The 18,024-nt window shown below is 41.7% G+C and overlaps 2 protein-coding genes across 5 annotated transcripts in view; one reads left to right on the top strand and one right to left on the bottom strand.

Annotated features, from left to right (window-relative positions):
- The window catches only part of zdhhc6 (zinc finger DHHC-type palmitoyltransferase 6), a 35,492-nt gene extending 27,662 nt beyond the window's left edge, over nt 1-7,830 (bottom strand). The window contains exons 1-3 of the mRNA XM_048550675.2: nt 7,402-7,830; nt 6,769-7,302; nt 2,813-2,904 (exon numbers count right to left, since the gene is read on the bottom strand). Of these exons, the coding sequence (XP_048406632.1) occupies nt 2,813-2,904; nt 6,769-7,065 (389 nt within the window). The 5' untranslated portion in view covers nt 7,066-7,302; nt 7,402-7,830. The remainder of the gene's footprint in view (nt 1-2,812; nt 2,905-6,768; nt 7,303-7,401) is intronic.
- A 73-nt stretch (nt 7,831-7,903) lies between these two features.
- vti1a (vesicle transport through interaction with t-SNAREs 1A) overlaps nt 7,904-18,024 on the top strand; it is a 349,246-nt gene continuing 339,125 nt past the window's right edge. Inside the window, exon 1 of one of the 4 annotated variants that reach the window (XM_048550679.2) lies at nt 7,904-8,323. In XM_048550679.2, coding sequence (XP_048406636.1) covers nt 8,230-8,323 — 94 coding nt within the window. In that variant the 5' untranslated portion in view covers nt 7,904-8,229. The remainder of the gene's footprint in view (nt 8,324-18,024) is intronic. The other 3 variants (XM_048550676.2, XM_048550680.2, XM_048550677.2) reach the window with 3 other exon arrangements.

The following is an 18,024-nucleotide window of genomic DNA, read 5'->3' as shown; positions in this document are numbered from 1 at the left end:
TGGCTGAGTTGGATTTGTTCTGTTTTTCGTGTATAGGACATACTTAGGCAATTTTCCACATTATTGGATAAATGCCACTGTTACACTGGTACTGGACCAGCTGGCTGGGAGTGCAGCACAACTCTTTAGTACTGTGGTGGTAGTCAGGGCCCATAGTTTCAACAATCATAGAATGAACTGAATCGCCTGAAGTCTGGCAACTGAGATTCTGGGCATCTCTGGAGCAGGCCAAGATGCATCATCCACTTGGCACTATTAGCTGAAGATTGTCACAAAAGCTTCAGCCTGAGTTTTTGCATTGATGCGGAGGGCTTTCCCATCACTACTTTTTTTCTTTTTTATATCTGGAAGTGCTATCACACAAGTGAACAGTTTCTCCACCAAACCTCTGACATTTTATTTTTGTTTTTAACTACCAACCATTACCAGCAAGTCACCCACGTGGCGAACTGAATATTTACATACAAAGCCTATTACAGGTAACTCTCCCAGAGAATAAAGACACTTGTGGAGTCTCCTAAAATAAGTTGTTTAATAGTCCACCACAATTCACTACTGGATTGGCAGGACTGCAGTACTTAGATCTAATTGATTGGTTGCAGAATTACTTAGTTTTATGTATCACTTGCTTATTCAATTTGACACACATGTAGTCCTGTTTTGTAGCTTCACCAGGCTGACATCTCATTTTTACATATGCTTGGTGCTGTTCCTGTGGTGCTCTCTTTCCCTCTTCAATGAGCCAAGATTGATCCCCTGGCTTTATAGTAACGGTAGAGTGGGGAATATGCTAGGTGACAAGGTTGAAAATTATGCTGGGGTGAGATTCTGCTGCTTACAGCCAACAGTCCTCCTGGATGCCTAGTTCAAGTTGTTAGGTTTGTTTGGTACCAATATTGTCATCGACAGTAACATCTTCAGCTGGCAGACTGGTGAGGATGAGGTCAAGTATGTTGGTTACCCTCACTTTCTGACGCAGACCCAGTCTAGTAGCAACAACAACCTTTATGACTCGACCAACTCCACCAGCAGTGCTGCTGCCAAGCCACTCTTGGTGGTGGACTATGAAAGCCTACACCTGGAATATATAATCACACCATTGCTATTCCCAATGCTTCCTAAGTGTTGCTCACTATGGTGGAATATGGATTCACCGGTCGAGAAAGTGCAGTACAGCATCATCGGTAAAGGGATTCCTCAGCCACATTTGACCTGAAGCTGTGGAACTTTGAGGCTTCCTAGAGTAAGTATACAATGGTATACCACTATGCTGCTACCTTTGTTGGGGATACCCTGGTGGTGGGACTTGGCATATCCAGGGATGGTGACAGTATCTGGGACATTGAGTACGATTATGTTGCTGTTGCTAACTAGTCTATGAAACAGTTCTCCCAATTTTGGCACTACTCCCCCACATTTAATGGAGGAGGACTTTTCAGCAGGTTGATTTTACCTTGTTACTGTTTACAACATTGGTTTCCTTATTTATGAAAGGATGTAATTGCATTGAAACAGTTCAGAGAATGTTTACTAGATGAAACAGGAAGCACATCCCACAGTGATCTGATTAAAACATACAATATCCTGAGAGAGGTCTCGATAGGACGCATGTGAAAAGGATGTTTCTTCTTGTGGGACAATTTAGAATTACGGGTCATTGGTTCAATGCGAGCAGTGCCAATGATCAACCATTTAAAACACAAATAAGAAGAAATATTTTGTCAGAGTACTGAGTCTTTAGAACTTCATTCCACAAAAGGCTGTGGAAGCAAATTTCTTTGGTATTTTTAAGACAGAGATACATAGATTCTTGGCAAACAAGTTGTGACAAGTAAATGTTTACCAGGGGTACATGGACTAATCAGATTGCCTTTATCTTATTGAATGTTGGAGCTAGATTTAGCGACCGAGTGGCCACTCCTGTTCCCAATTCATAGGTATGCACATATGTTTTAATGGAACTACAGAGCTTTAAAATGATGCCAATGAATTGCAATAAAATTTAAACACAAAATGTAAAAGTTACTGAAAGCATTTCAGTGCGATTCAATTCTTGAACCCATTACATGAATTAGTGAATATTACAGTGGATGTAACAATTATAATCTAGTTGCATACATTTATCTTCTAACTATAAGCAATGCAATTTGGTTAAATTGGGAAGGGTTAAAGTTTACTAAACTGTATCAGTCTGAATGGAAAATAGCTGCAAATACACTACAGTCAGTCGATATCTAAACAGACAAGTTAATTTAGACAAGGTATTTGCGCGTAAAGTATTAAATAGTGATAACAAGGTGTGGAGCTAGGTGAACACAATAGGCCAGGCAGCATCAGAGGAGCAGGAAAGCTGACGTTTCGGGTGCGAACCTTTATCTCAGACTCCAGCATCAGCAGTTCCTACTATCTCTATCAAATAGTGACTTATCTTTTCAGATGCTGACAATATGTGCCGTACTTCTTTGATATTGCAGATTGTAGCTGGAGTTTTTCTATTTTTATATTTAGTGTGAATGCATCATACCTCATCTTGGAGGTGACAAATGCCATCTGCCACTGGGTGTAAAATTGATCTTTACCATCACAAAGCCCACAAACAAACCTTGCGTTACCTGATTATGTTAATTCTGAACTCTTTATAAGAACCTCTAAGAAAAAGAACAAAAGTAGAAACAGCAACAAGAATGTTTTCAACAAAAGGACTGAAATAGCTCTCTTGTTGGAAGATGTTCCTTAATTTCAAAATATTGCCAAGCTGTATAAAACAAGATCTTACATTTGTGTTTTTCTGTGTAAACTAGTCCAACCATACCTGTTACATTTACGACAATGATGGGACCGTGGTGCCTTGTAACCTTGACAGATTCTGCAGTCCTGAAGATACATTGTATCCTGAGGGTTGTCCTTGAACAGAACAAGTAGCTAATTACAACAATCATAGTTGATTTCAGTATAAGAATATAGAAACTGATTACATGCAAAGAGGATGAATGGTTCAGTTATTGTGTCTGTGTCTGTGAAAGAGAGTGAGGACAGTGCGAGAGAAGGTGCTGTTTGCTTTGTGTTACTAATTGCCTGCATCATCAGAAATGTTATCTTACATAACAAAGTTACATGTCAAAGTAGGACAAACATACATAGCATTCTCAGTAGATTTACTAACAGATTTCAGTTACTGCAACAGATGATTGAGGATGGTGTGGATTAGGAACCAGGCGACCTACATAAGCAATGTAGCTCAGTGTGGTATAAGTTCAGATCCAAATGAGATAAGGAGACACTTGCGAAGAAATAATAGACCAGTTGGTCTAATATCTGTTCAGACTTTTACACATTTGTTTCAGCAAGCCCCTTAGGCATTGTATTTGTTCTAAGTGGTGGCTCAGTAGTTAGCACCGCAGCCTCGCAGCACCTGGGGCCTGGGTTTGATCCCCATCTCGGGTGACTGTCTGCTTGTGTGGAGTTTGTACGCTCCCTCTGAGTCTGTGTGGGTTTCCTCCAGGTGCTCCAGGACCTGTCCACAGTCCAAAGATGTCCAAGTTAGGTGATTGGCCACGCTAAATTGCTCATAGTGTCCTGGGGTGTGTATGTTAGGTGCATTAGCTACAGGAAATGCAGGGTTACAGGGATAAGGTAGGGGAGTGGGTCTGGGTGGGATGCTCTTCAAAGTGTTGGAGTGGACTTGTTGGGCCAAATGGCCTGTTTCCACATTATGGGGATTCTACGATTGTAAGAGAAGACAAAAACATCATGATAGATGAATTGCAGAAATATTAATGCAAAAATAAAGCAGAGATAGGAAAACAAAAGTGGCACACAACATTGGAGCAAATTACTGCAGATGCTGGTATCTGTACGGAAAACAAAAAATGCTGGAGATCACAGTGAGTTCGGTAGCAACTGTGGAGACAGCAAGCTAATGTTTCGAGTCTTCAACAAACTTGAAGTGAAGTATGGAAGGGCAGCATTTATGCAATGCCTTGTTTGGGGAGGGGGAGGGCAGAGGTTGCTGGTGTGCGGGAGGAGAAAGGACATGGATAGTTCAAATTAAGCGATAGGAACGCCAGAATGGCAGAACAATGGTGTGTCTAACTGCTAGAGTGGAAAGAACGGACAGTCCCACTGGAGTGGGGGAGGGGAGAGATTTTCTACTCCGAGTTTATCCTGTGAATTATATTTAAACAAGTACATCTGTTCCCCCTTCTGCTGCGTTTTCAGAGATGGTGTTACAATAAAAAAAGTTTACAAAATTTCTTTTTATTCCCAGAGAACTTAGTATGGAACTCTCGGAGCTAATGGTTTATTACTCTATTTTTGGGAGTGAAATATCTTACTTTTGATGCTTTATGTCAGCTTCAGAATTTCCGGTTTGTGGGCTCCAGCTGCCTTGTCACTATGGATATGCAATCCTTTTATGTGTCCATCCTCCATCAGGATAGACTCAGGGCTCTCCACCACTCATTCTAGGAGAAAAGGCCTGAATTGTCCCCATCTACCACCACAACCCTCCTCCATCTGCTGAGCTCGTCCTCACTTTGAACAACTTCTGCTGTCAATCCTTCCACTTTCCTCAGGTCCAAGGGATGGCCACTTCTACCTGCATGTGCACATTTCTTGTTCCTATTCCACTGGCATGCACCTACAACTCTTTTTCCAGTATATTAATATCAGTGCTGCTTTCCTTTGCCATCCAGAATTGGAAAAACTAACCAATTTTGCTTCCAAGTTCTACTCTGCTCTCACCTTCACCTAGCCCATCTTTCCATGACATCTGTTTTCATTTCTTGGGACAGGCTGGCCATCAACATCCACTACAAACCCACTGACTCCCATGATAACCTCAACTACACACCCTCACTCTGCTTCTTGTCGGCTCTCTTCCATTCCCCCACTTCCTGCAACTTCATCACATCTTTCCTGATGATGCCAACTTTGACAAGGAGCCCTTTGATACATTTATCTTCTTCCTCAACCAATGACTTCTCGAGCACTGTGATTGACAGGGCCCTCAGCAGGGTCCAACCCATTCCTATACTTCAGCCCCAAGTGCATCTTCCCTCCCATTGGAGTGCAAGGGTCCCCCCCGTCTTGTCCTCACCTATTGTCCTACCGATGTCTACATCCCAAAGGATCATCAGCCGCATTTCCGCCACCTCCAGCAGGATGCCAACACCAGAGACACAATTCCCTCAATCTCCTTGCCAGCCTTTTGCAGGGACTGTTCCCTCAGAGACATCTTAGTTCAGTCCTCCCATGCTCCCAATATCTCCCCCGACTCCTACAGTACCTTTGCTTGCAATCGCAGGAGGGGTAACAGTTGGTCATTTACTGCCTCCCTCCTCAGTATCCCCACACACCTCCCAGGCGAAGCAGTACTTCACTCATTCTAGTCTATTGTATTCGCTGCTCACAACATGGTCTCCTCTACACTGGGGAGGGGAAGTGTAGAATGGATGACTGCTTTGCAGAATACCTACATTCTGTCGACAAAAATGGCTTAGAGCTTCCAATTGTCTGCCATTTCGACACACTATCTTCACAGCCCAACATTTCTGTCTCAGGTTTCCTACAATGCTTGAGCAAAGTTCAGCATGAACTGAAAGAGTACCACCTCATTTTCTGCTTGGGAACTCTGCAACCTTCTGGATACAATATATTGTTCAATAACGTTTAGGGTCTTAGCACCTTATTCCATCTTCTTTCCTCAACCCCACACACCGGGCTGTCATGTAGAATCCTACCCCACACAACCTAAAGTCAATCACTAATGGATCCCATTAGCAGGTACAGATTCTTCCAGGATGACCTGTACCCACATTTCTTTGCCTGCCCAACTGTTTTTCCTCTCTATATAGGCTCCATTTCTACCTATTCTTTAGGCTTTTTCCCCTAACCCAATCTCCTTTCTAGCACAAATATCAAATTTTTCCTACTTTCAATCAGTTCTGAAGAAGGTTTACTGAAACTGAAACATTAACTCTGCTTTCTCTCCACAGATGCTGCCAGGCCTGCTGAATTTTTCCAACAATTTCTGGTATTGTTCATCTTTCCCCTTTTTGGTGTTTCTCCACAACATATTGAGTAGCTTGTTGGCCAATTGTGAAATACTGCTGTGGTTGCCTGTCTCCTTTGCAACCTTGGGGAAGCTCTGTTCAAACCCCAAGACACTGAACTGAGTACAAGGGGGATTGAGCCACATGAGGCAACCTGCTGGTCTCAGCTGGGATACAGCAAATTAATTAGGAGGTTATGTCACTGAACATTTCACAGGGCTGTCACTGCAGAGAACTTGCTTTGCAAAAATATTTGAAACTGCTATCTAAGTTATTGGTTGTGATTAGTGAGCAGTTGGCCACAAACAGTAAAACTTGACAGACTGGGAACTAAATATGAAAAATCAGGACAAGTTTACTAATTCTTCAGTCAAAAATTGTCAGACTAGGCAGAAAATCAATGTGTTATCACCAAGATGGGCAAGTTTGCAATATAGTAGCAAGCTTAGATGACTCATGTGTTAAATGGCTGTAATGATTGCTAGGAGCATCAAACAGCAAAGACTTACCACTCAAAACGTATGTTCAAAGAACCCTGATCTCTACTCTCATCTAATTTAATCACCATTATATCAGACACACAACCAAAGAGTTAGCGTTACATGTGTTGTAGAAATCTTGTAATAGTTATCTCCTTTCAGCTCTTTACAGCCATTGTAAATTTAACATTTGACAAGAAAAAAAAATTAGGGAGAAAGAGCAAACATCATCTTACCGGTTTCCATCCAATTGGAACATAGCCAGGACCAACAAACATTGCATTAAAGTAGTTGTAAAGTATAAGAACTGTCCAGTTTATCAATAAAATGAAATTTATGCTTCCACCAGGAGTGTCAAGAGGCCAATACCAAAGTACTGAGTCTATAATGGCCATGGAGGAACATATTGTAATAACTGACAGGGCTATAATTGGACCCCAGTGACAAATTCTTTTCAATTCATGTAAATTTTCAAATTTTATAAATGAACACATTGTCTTTGATTGAAGACAGCAATACTCTTCAGTTAACATGCAGCAACCATCATAATGCACACAGTTACACTTAATGGAAGTAAGAGTCAGGCAATGAATAATTCTTGCATCCAGAAAAAAAGCAGGGATCACTTTTGATTGATAAATAGGGAGAGTTTTGAACAAATTCTGTGAACCGCAACTTTCACCTCCAGTAAATTCCCCATGATATTACTTTAGATGCAGTGCTTCTGTATGAGCTTGAAGCTTCTCATGCGGTGTCCTCAAAAAGATATCCTAGTGGGATATAAAAAGAGTGAAGTATGTTTAGAGCTGAAGTAAAAAAAACACAACTCCACCCTTATAATCAAGACCTTGATTCAGTCAATTACTTACGGGGATAGAGAAGAAAACACAGATTCTGGCTGCTTGCGGCTGGAGCTGGCCTGAGGAGTAACCAGAGGCCTGGATGTCAGAGAGTCAGAGAAACGGGAGCAGCCAAACGTTAGCTCGACTGCCATCCATGTCCCCAAAACCGCCACACAGCTTCCTCCTTCCGTCTGGCTGCATTCGTGCCCCGGAAGCATATTGTGTCTTTGATAACTCCAGGAGGAGGGCGGTTCCTGGAGATTAAACATGATCAGACAGAGGGGGTTAACCGGGCGGGTGTTCAAGGTGCGAAGCCCTGGCCGGTATCCCTATCAACCCGAGATGGAGGAAGGGAGGGCGGACTGGGCCGGTGACAGGCCGGATACCCGCAAGTGGAAGTCACCGATTTAAAATATGACGGCAGCGTGTTAATTCCAATCCTGGAGCTAATTTCCCTCTCGGGGGAGGGGGGGGGGTGCGGAATAGTTTAAAAGTTTTATTTCTTCTTTCCCTTCAGCCACCAACCGTCACCGTAAACCCGCCACTTCCGCCGGTGCCACCCACAACCGCCTCCCCCGCCATGGCTCACATTTTTATAAATAATAAAACAAAACTTATCGGGGAGAAGACTTTCTCTTGATTTTCACTCGCGACCACTCCGGTCGAAACTTCTTCAGCCCCTTTCCATCTATAAGTGTTTAAAGACAGCAGACTTTCCGATCTGTCTCTCTCTCTCTCTACCAAATGCTGGGCAGTTGGTGGGGGAAGGACTTTCCGGGCGGCACAGCGAGCGAGTAGAGGAAGCGGCCGCTGCTCCTACTTTAAACTCTTCGACCGCTGTCAGTCTCACAGAAAATGTCCTCGGATTTCGAGGTTTACGAGCAGGATTTCGGCACCTTGACAGCAGAGATCACCAATAAAGTGGGGAGGATACCGAAACTGTCAGGAGGTAGGGAGGCTGTTCTGCTGGAAAACACTTTTCGTGTTTGATCGGTGTTGAGGAGACAGAGCTGAAGGATGACTGAACCTCGTCGTCCAGGGATTGGTTTCGCATTCTGATGATGTCTTAAATGCGATATTAAAAAGAAACGAATTTTACAGTTCGAAGCCTTTTTATGTAGAAACAGAAGTAGGTGTTGAGCGATCGGAAGGCAAGGTTGATTTGAGAGCAACGGTGTTAATTATTCATAAGCAATTAGAGTTGAACGAACTGCATTGAAGTGGGTTGTATTTACACAGTCAGAGTGTGTTGACACGCACCCTATCATCTAGACAGAACATCACAGTAAGACCGAAACTTCTACTCGCTCAGCATTCGTACATGGCTACTTTTGAGTAGAAAATGCAGGCTAACAGTCAGAAATGTTAATCTGGTTTATTTTACCCCACTCCTTAACCTGTCGTTTCTGAGGACATTTTTTTAGAATCTGAAACAAAAGCAGAAAGTGTTGAAGAAATTCAACAGGTCCAGGAACATCTGTGGAGGCAGAACATTTGTTGTTGCAAATCTAATGTCTCTTTGGATCTTTGGTTGAAATTACAGATCTGCATTTTTAAAAGGAGGCTTGGGCTTTCTCCCTGTGGGTGTCCTAATTGCTTGCTCAGAACGACATATTAGTATCAGGACATGGATGAGGGTTGGGAGAGGGCGGTGACATTTCAGGGTAGGCATGTGGGTAAGTGACTTCTATGATAAAGGCCCCATCCCCTGTTGAAATTAAGGATCAATTATTTTCTTCAGAAGAAAATATCTAAACTGAATTTGGTTTTACTTGGGAAGAGATAGTTAAGCATGGATGTGATGTATTTGTTTACTTTAATTGAAATGCATGTCTAATCTGATTACAGATGTTAGAACGCTGAAGTGTAAACAAAATGTAGAAAGTACTCAGCAAGTCATGTAGTATCTGTGAAGAGAGTAAACGTTTTGAGGTGTGTATGACAGGATAATATGTATTTATACTTTTTATTTAATTAGTTTCAAGCAAAGGCAAATACGAATGAATGATTTTATTATCACATCTGGGAAGATATAGGGGAAAGTGTTTCATTGTCACAACTTGGTGATATTTTGAGCTGCAAAAAGAATAAAAAGAAATTACTGAAATAGAGTTCATCTTCTGTTCAAATTGGGTCTCAAGCATGGCACCATGGTTTCTGCAAGATGTTCTGAGCCCCATGAGACCCTGCTCTGGATACAGCAATGCCAGTGCTCCAGGAGACCTTAGCTCCACTGCTGCCATCACCTCGTTGACACAGCAAAGAGTCCCTGCTCCGGACACAGCTAAGAGTCCAGGCTCTGGGATTACCGCAGCTAGGGGTCCTTGCTCTGGGCCTTTCGTCATCAGGTGTCTCTGCTCTGGACACTGCTGTTGCTGCCAAAAATCTCAATCCATGCTGCAGCTACCCCTCCTATTAACACCACTCTGACCTCAAAGATGAAGGGGAAAAAGAAAAAGGAAAAAGAAATGAAAAGGAGAGGGGGAGAGAAGCATGCCGCCAGTCTGGAGACTGACTGAGGAGCCCGACCACCTACCTACTCTGCCGATGCCGCTATCTTGAGTCTATTTTAGATATTTAATTATCTTAAACATTAGAATATCAGCATTTTCCCCCAGAGTTTAGTGAAAATGAAGCAGAGTAGTTTTCCTGGAAATAAGTTAACATTATCTTGTTCACTTCCTTTAAACATATTTAATAAATATCTACTTAATTAAGTCGAGACACGTGATCAGGTAAACAACAGGTTCTGCTGTGTCTATAACACATTGCTGAATTTAACTTATTAAAGATTCCCAAAGTTGCGTTCATGTTCTGGAGTGTTGCTAATTTAACGTGAGACCTTAACATGCCTTTCCCAGGAGATTGAGAAGTTTGATTTGGTGAGGTAAACCTGATAGCGCAGAACAGGCCCTTTGGCCCTTGATGTTGCACCAACCTGTGAACTAATCTAAGCCCATCCCCCTACACTATCCCATCATCATCCATATCCTTATCCAAGACTGTTTAAATGCCCCTAGTGTGGCTGAGTTAACTACATTGGCAGGCAGGGCGTTCCACACCCATACCACTCTCTGAGTAAAGAACCTGCCTCTGACATCTGTCTTAAATCTATCACCCCTCAATTTGCTGCTATGCCCCCTCATACAAGCCAACGTCATCATCCAAGGAAAAAGACTCACTGTCCACTCTATCTAATCCTCTGATCATCTTGATTGTCTCTATTAAATCCCCTCTTAGCCTCCTTCTCTCCAATGAGAACAGACCCAAGGCCCTCAGCCTTTCTTCATAAGGCCTTCGGTCCAGACCAGGCAACATCCTGGTAAATCTCCTCTGCACCTTTTCCAATGCTTCCACATCCTTCCTGTAATGGAGCGACCAGAACTGTACGCAATATTCCAAGTGAGGCCGCACTAGCGTTTTGTACAGTTACAGCATGACATCACGGCTCCGGAACTCAATCCCTCTTCCAATAAAAACTAACACACCGTATGCCTTCTTAGCAGCACTATCAACCTGGGTGGCAGCTTTCAGAGACCTATGTATATGGACACCAAGATCCCTCTGCACATCCACACTACCAAGAATCTTTCCATTGACTCGGTATTCTGCCTTCCTATTATTCTTCCCAAAGTGAATCACCTCACATTTATTTGCATTGAACTCCATTTGCCACCTTTCAGCCCAATTCTGCAGGTTATCCAAGTCAGCCTGCAATCTGCAACATTCTTTCACACTGTCCACCAGTCCACCGACTTTAGTGTCATCTGCAAACTTATTAATCCAGTTTACGAACCCTTATGACCCATTCACTTTGCATATTTTTATAGTCCTGAATGCGGCAAAGAAACTCCTTTATTTTGACCATAGCGTGAAGCAAAATTTAAGAATTTTACATTTACTGTTCAGTTATTATTTAGCAGTGAGATCCCTTTACCCATCATATCTAATGCATTTAGAGTCATATGGTCATAGGGATATACAGCACAGAAACAGACTCTTCAGTCCACTTGTCCATGCTAACCAGATATCCTAAATAAATCTAGCCCCATTTGCCAGCATTTGGCTCATATCCCTCTAAAGCCTTATTATTTATATACTCATCCAGATGCCTTTTAAATGTTGTACCAGTGCCCACCACTTCCTTTGGAAGCTGATTCCTCACACGCACCACCCTCTCTGTGAAAAAGTTGCCCCTTAGATCCCTTTTAAATCCAAACATGTGCAGTTTAGGTGAATTGGCCATGCTAAACTGCCCATAGGGATGTGTAGCTTAGGTGGGCTATAGGGGGATGAGTCTGGCTGGGATGCTCTGAGGTTCGGTGTGGACTTGTTGGGCCGAAGGGCCCGTTTCCACACTAGGGATTCTATGAAATCTTTCCCCTCTCACCTTAAGCCCATGCCCTCTAATTTTGGACTCCTCCACCTCAGGAAAGACCTTGCCTATTTACCTTATCTGTGCTTCTGTGATTTTTATAAACCTCAATAGGGTCACCCCTCAGCCTCCAATGCCCTAGGGAAATAGCCCTAATCGATTCAGCCTCTCCCTTAGTTCCAACCCTTGAATTCTGGAAGCATCCTTGTAAATCTTCTATTTTGTCTTTAACAGGTAGCTTGGAACAGCAGAAAGCTCTTTAGAAGGAGAAGACTTGGCTATTTTCTCTATTCCTAGAAATGACAAGACTCACTTTTGTCTTCTCTTTCCATTGTTCTAATGCTTACATCTGCTGGAATTTTGGCTGTTGCTATCACCGACATATTATGTCAACATGCATCAGTCTTTCGCATAACGTTTTGCTTTCTGAAGGGACTGCTCCCTCTGGGGTACTCCTATTTATCATCTTGCTGTTTGGAACTGATGCTTTGCAAAGCAGTGGCTGTTTATTTACCTCATTATCCATGGCTGAAGGTGCAATCTTTTGTGAGACAGAAATGTATTTATTTGGCATAATTTACTACATGAAATTCAAAGATCTCTAAAAATTTGGTTTTAACAGATTTATGTTCTAGCTGTTTTGGGTTGTTGGATTAGTAAATTTTATTTTTCAAATGCCTAAATTCAGCAGCCAGTTTTTGACCCTGATATGCTTGAGATGACCTTTGAGGGCACTGTATTTTATAAAATCAGTCAGCATGATTTTGAACATAAATTTCTACATGGGGTAGGTTCACTTGAAATTATTAGTTGTCCTATTTCAGGCCTGTTTCTGTTGACAATTTCTGTTACTGCTTGAATCTTGGATAAAAGTGCTGAGAGCACGATCAAAGTGTGACAAGGTGACTGACTAGCTGAAATGTAAGTAACGTAAAAGGTAACGAATGCATAAGATCATATAATTGTAGAATAATGCAGCACACAAGGCGACTATTTCACTATTGTGCTTGTTTCTGGTCCTTGCTAAGATATCCTGTTAGTTCCAGCCTACTTTTCTTTCCATATGCCCTTTTTTTCCCTTCAAAACTTCTTTTATAAAAATTAATGCTGAATCTGTTTCCACCACAACTCAGACAATGCATCCCAGGTCACGACAACCTGGAGCTTTAAAACTGTTTCTTCACATTGCCTCTGTTTCTGATTTTGAACAGTTCAATCAAATTTCATCTCAGCTTTCTCTCTTTGAAGGAGAATAGCCCCAGTTTTTCAGGTCACTTTGTAGAACTGAAGCTCCTCATCAGCACTGAAGTAACTCTCATCTGCACCCTCTCTAAGGTTTTTACATCCTTTCCTAAAGGCCAGTGCGCTTAGACTCATCACAATGACAATATTTGACGGATATTCAGCATTATTTCCTTTTGCTACTGACAAGACCAAATGCAGATCGGGCTATCATCCTCACTAAATATTTTCATCTGTCCATAATTGTAACTTTATGGTTCAACACCTCAGCACACTTCCCATGCCCACTTCTTCTATGACTTTAATACAATAAATTTTCTCAAACAAGCTCAAAATAAACTGCTGGAACCAAATGTCATACTTGTGCACATTTGCAGCTCTCTGGTTTGAACATTTAGCAACCCAGAACCTTAGTAAAGTGACAAGTTAAAATGAGTTATGTAATTCTCAGTTGTATGAATTCTTTCATCATAAAGCAGATACTTCACTAAAACCATGTGACTATTCCAGTAGCAAGAAGTTATTTTTAAATCACTAAATTTTTGTTATTGAAGCAACCAAAGCTGCAGCTACCATTGAAAAAAATGATTGAAAGTACCACTTTATACCAACTGAGTTACCTGACAGTTTGTTAACGAACAAATTGGCCACTCATGAAATAATAGAGTTCTTAGATTTTTCACTCAGTTCCTTGCTGTGTTTCCTGCTTTCTTCAGGGAGTACTGTGTTGAAAGTTTCCAGAGTGCAGACTTCGAAATGATTAGTGCAAACTTCTGCAATCCCTAAAATAGAGTGATTTTAATTACGGCAATAGAATTTGACAATATTTAGTTAGGTGATTGGACATGGTTAAAATTTTAGATCAAATAAAACTGAAGTCCTTGAGAGTGAAGTGTAAAAAAAGTTACATTTCAATTTCAATCTTTAATTTATCATTTTTCACACTATATAATGCATCAATATATAGTGATTAATGACTGGTAGCATAAAACAATGTGGGAAAAACATTTTTGATATCGCTAGTGGTAACACTTGAGAATGAACTATCTAAGTGGCAGACAGATTCACTTATGGCTTTCAAAAAGAAATTGGATCAACATCCAAAAGGTAAATAAATTGTAGGGCTGTGGAGAAAGAACTTGGGAGTGGAGCGGTCTGAATTGCTCTTGCACGGAGCTAGCCCTGACACAGAAGACTGAATAGCCTCCTGCTGTGCTGTAACTGTTCTCTGATTCCGTGTTGCCATGCAGTAATGGCATTGCTTTCGTTCAGTACGAGGACACCAGCTGAGTCCCCAGGAGCATTTCAGTATCCTAAGAAAGTTTACATGCAATACTCACTTTAAAACATTATATATACTTAGTTTTACTGTAAGATTTTGGTCTGTGCAATATTTTAGTAAATACAGTGTGGAGCTGGAGGACCACAGCAGGTCAGGCTGCATCAGAGGAGCAGGAAAGTCAACATTTTGGGTTTACACGCTTCATCAGAACTGCATCTGCAATTCTGGCTATCCTTCAATACTTTAGTAATATGGTTGAGAGACTAAGATAAACACGTTCAGTACTTCATTAAGAAATAAAACATTTAGCTTCAATTTTATTTTAGCATACATCTATCAAAGGAGGGGAAATGCCATACAATGATATATGATTTTTAAAATGATTTGTTCTCAATGGCAAGAGGAGGATAGGTACACCCACAATGCTGGTAGGAAAGGAGTTCCAGGATTTTGATGCAGTGACACAGAAGGAATAATGACGTGTAAATCTAAATCAGGTGGGCATGTTGTTTAGAGGCAGTTGATACCCCATTGCATCTGCTGCCCTTATTCTAGGTAGTAGAGGCTTTAGTAAGCTGTGGCATTTCATCTTATAGATGGTACGCATGATACACCCCGGTGGTGTGAGTGAATATTGATGGTGGTAGTTGGGGTGCCAATCAAGTAGGTTGCACTGACCTGGATGATGTTGGGCTTCTTGAGTGTGTAGGAGGTGCTATTCATTGAGTGAAGAGCAGCTTCTTACCCTCCTGACTTGTGCTTTTGTGCATTTTGCTGGCTTTTTATAATCTTTGTTCTTCATTCTTCTGGTTTGGAACTGTGAACAGCTGAGAGCTGAAAGGTGACCTTTGGATTGTGTTCAACTGCTTATTTGTTCTCTCTTATTTTAAATGAACTGTTACTTGTTCATGAGATCAGGCCTGGTAGTTCATTACAGGTTGTTTCTTGCTAAAAAGTGCTCTATAAATGCTTAGACTTTGGGAGGCCTTGTGCTCAAATGGATGGCAGATAGATTCAGAGTTGTACAGCGCAGAAACAGATACTTGGTCTAACTTGTTCATGCTGAACAGTTATCCTAAATTAATATAGGCCCATTTGCCAGTATTTAGTCCATAGACCTCTCAACCCTGCCTTTTAAATGTTGTGATTGTACTAACCTCCACCACTTCCTCTGGGAGCTCATTCCATACATACACCACCCTGTTATGTGAAAAAGTTGTCCCATAGGTGTCTTAAAAATCTTTCCCCTCTCACCATAAACCTATGCCCGTTTTAGACTTGCCTACCCTGGGAAAATGACCTTGGATATTCTGTCTATCTGTGACCCTCATGATTTTATAAACGTCTATAAGGTCACCCATCAGCCTCATAAGCTCCAGGGGAAAATAGCCCAAGCCTATTCAGCCTCTCCCTACTGCTCAAGCCCTCCAAATCCTTGTAAATCTTTTCTGCGCCCTTTCAAATTTAGCAACAACTTTCCTATAGCAGAGAGACCAGAATTGAATGCAGTATTTTAAAAGCAACCTAACCAATCTGTTGATTAGGTGCAACATGACATTGCAACTCCTGTATTCGGTGCACCAACCAATAAAGGCAAGCATACCAATTGCCGCTTTCATTACCCTGTCTACCTGTGACTCCACCTTCAAGGAACTATGAACTTGCACCCCAACGTCTCTTCGACTGACAACATATCACAGGATCCTCCCATTAAGTTTATAAGTCCTACCCTGATTTGCCTTTCCAAAATGCAACACCTCATTTATCTAAATTAAACTTCATCTGCCACTCCTTGGTCCATTGGCTCATCTGATCAAGGTCCTTTGTACTCTAAGACAGCCTTCTTCACTGTCTACTGCGCCATTAATTTTGGTGTCATCCACAAACTTATTAACCATTCCTTCTACAATCACACCAAATCATATATATAAAATGGCAAAAAGTAGTGGACCCAGCACCGATCGTTACGGCGCATTATTGGTCTGAGTCCTCCAGCCTGAAAAACAATCCTCTACCACCGCTGTGTATCTCCTAACTTCAAGGCAATTTTGTATCTAAGTGGCTAGTTCTTGCTGGATCCCATGTGATCTAACCTTGCTAACCCAGACTACCTTTTGGAACCTTGTCAAACATCTTGCTGAAGTCATACAAAGATCTACTGCTCTTCCTTTATCAATCTTCTTTGTTACTTCTCCAAAAAACTTAATCAAGTTAATGAGTCATGATTTCCCATGCACAAAGCCATGTTAACTATCCCTAATCAGTCCTTGCCTTTGCAAATACACGTAAATCCTGTCCCTCAGAAACCCCCTTAAACAACTTACGCATCACTGACGTTATGCTCACTGGTCTATAGATCCCTAGCTTTTTCTTACCACCTTTCCTAACTAATGGCACCACGTTAGCCAGCCTCCAGTCTTCTGGCACCTCAACCGTGGCCAAAAATCGCTTTCCACAAGTTTCCACAACCCACAAAGTTTTAAGGTACACCAGAACAGGTCCTGGGGATTTATCCATCATTATGTATTTTAAGATGATAAGCACCGCCACCTCTGTAAATGTACACTTTTCAAGATACCACTATTTAATTTGCCAAATTCTCTAGCTTCCATATTCTTCTCACTAAATACGGATGCAAAATATTCATTTAATACCTCACTGATCTCCTGCAGTTCCCCATATAGACAGCCTTGCTGATCTTTAAGGGGCCCTATTCTCTCCCTAGTTACTCTTTTGGTCTTTGTACATTTATAGAATCCTTTTGGATTTTTCTATTTGCCCAAGAATGTTCCCTTTTGCCCTCCTGATTTTCCTCTTAAGCATACTCCTACTACCCTCATCTTCTTCTAGGGATTCAATTGATCCCAGCTGTCCATATCTGCCCTGTGCTTCTTCCTTTTTCTTGACCAGAACCTCACGTTCTCTTGTTATCCTGCATTCCCTGCACTACCAGCCTTGCCCTCATTCTAACAGAAAGAATTTCTGCACTCTCATTACCTCCTTTATAAAGGCCTCCAACCTTCTAACCATCCTGCTACCTGCCAATAGTCTCTCCCAAACAACTTTTGAAGGTTCTTGGCTGATAACATCAAAATTGGTCTTACTCCATTTTAGAACTTTAGCTTTTAGAACAAGTCTATCCTTTTCCATCGCTATGTTAAAACTAATAGAATTATGATCACAGGCCCCAAAGTGCTCCCCAACTAACACCCCAGTCGCTTACCCAGCCTTATTTCCCAACTGAAGGTTAAGTTTTGCTCCTTCTCTAGTGGGTACATCCGCATACTGAATCAGAAAATTTTCTTGTGTACACTTAAATTCCTCTCCCTCCAAGCCCTTAACAATATCACAGTCCCAGTCTATGTTTGGAAAGTTAAAGCCCCCTACCGTTACAACCCTGTCATACTTAGAGATATCTGAGATGTCCTTACAAATCAGCTTCTCAATTTTCCACTGACTATTGCGGGGCCTAAAGTACAATCCCAATAACGTGATCATCCCTTTTTCTCAGTTCCACTCAAATAATTCCACTGGATGTACCCCAGGAATATTCCCCTCAAGTGCAGCCATTATATTATCCCTAACCAAAAACACTGTGCCCCCTCCTCTTTTGCCTCCATTTCTATTCTCCTTATAGCATCTATACCCCAAACATTAAGCTGGCAGTCCCAGCCTTCCCTGAGCCACGTCTCTGTAATTGCTATGATATCCCAGTCGCATTTCCCAACTATGCCCCAGGTTCATCTGCCTT

The sequence above is a fragment of the Stegostoma tigrinum genome, chromosome 20 (genome assembly GCF_030684315.1).
Source record: "Stegostoma tigrinum isolate sSteTig4 chromosome 20, sSteTig4.hap1, whole genome shotgun sequence".
Classification (NCBI taxonomy): Eukaryota; Metazoa; Chordata; class Chondrichthyes; order Orectolobiformes; family Stegostomatidae; genus Stegostoma; species Stegostoma tigrinum.
Note: the sequence above shows the minus strand (reverse complement) of the source record. Positions and strands in the feature narration are given on the sequence as shown.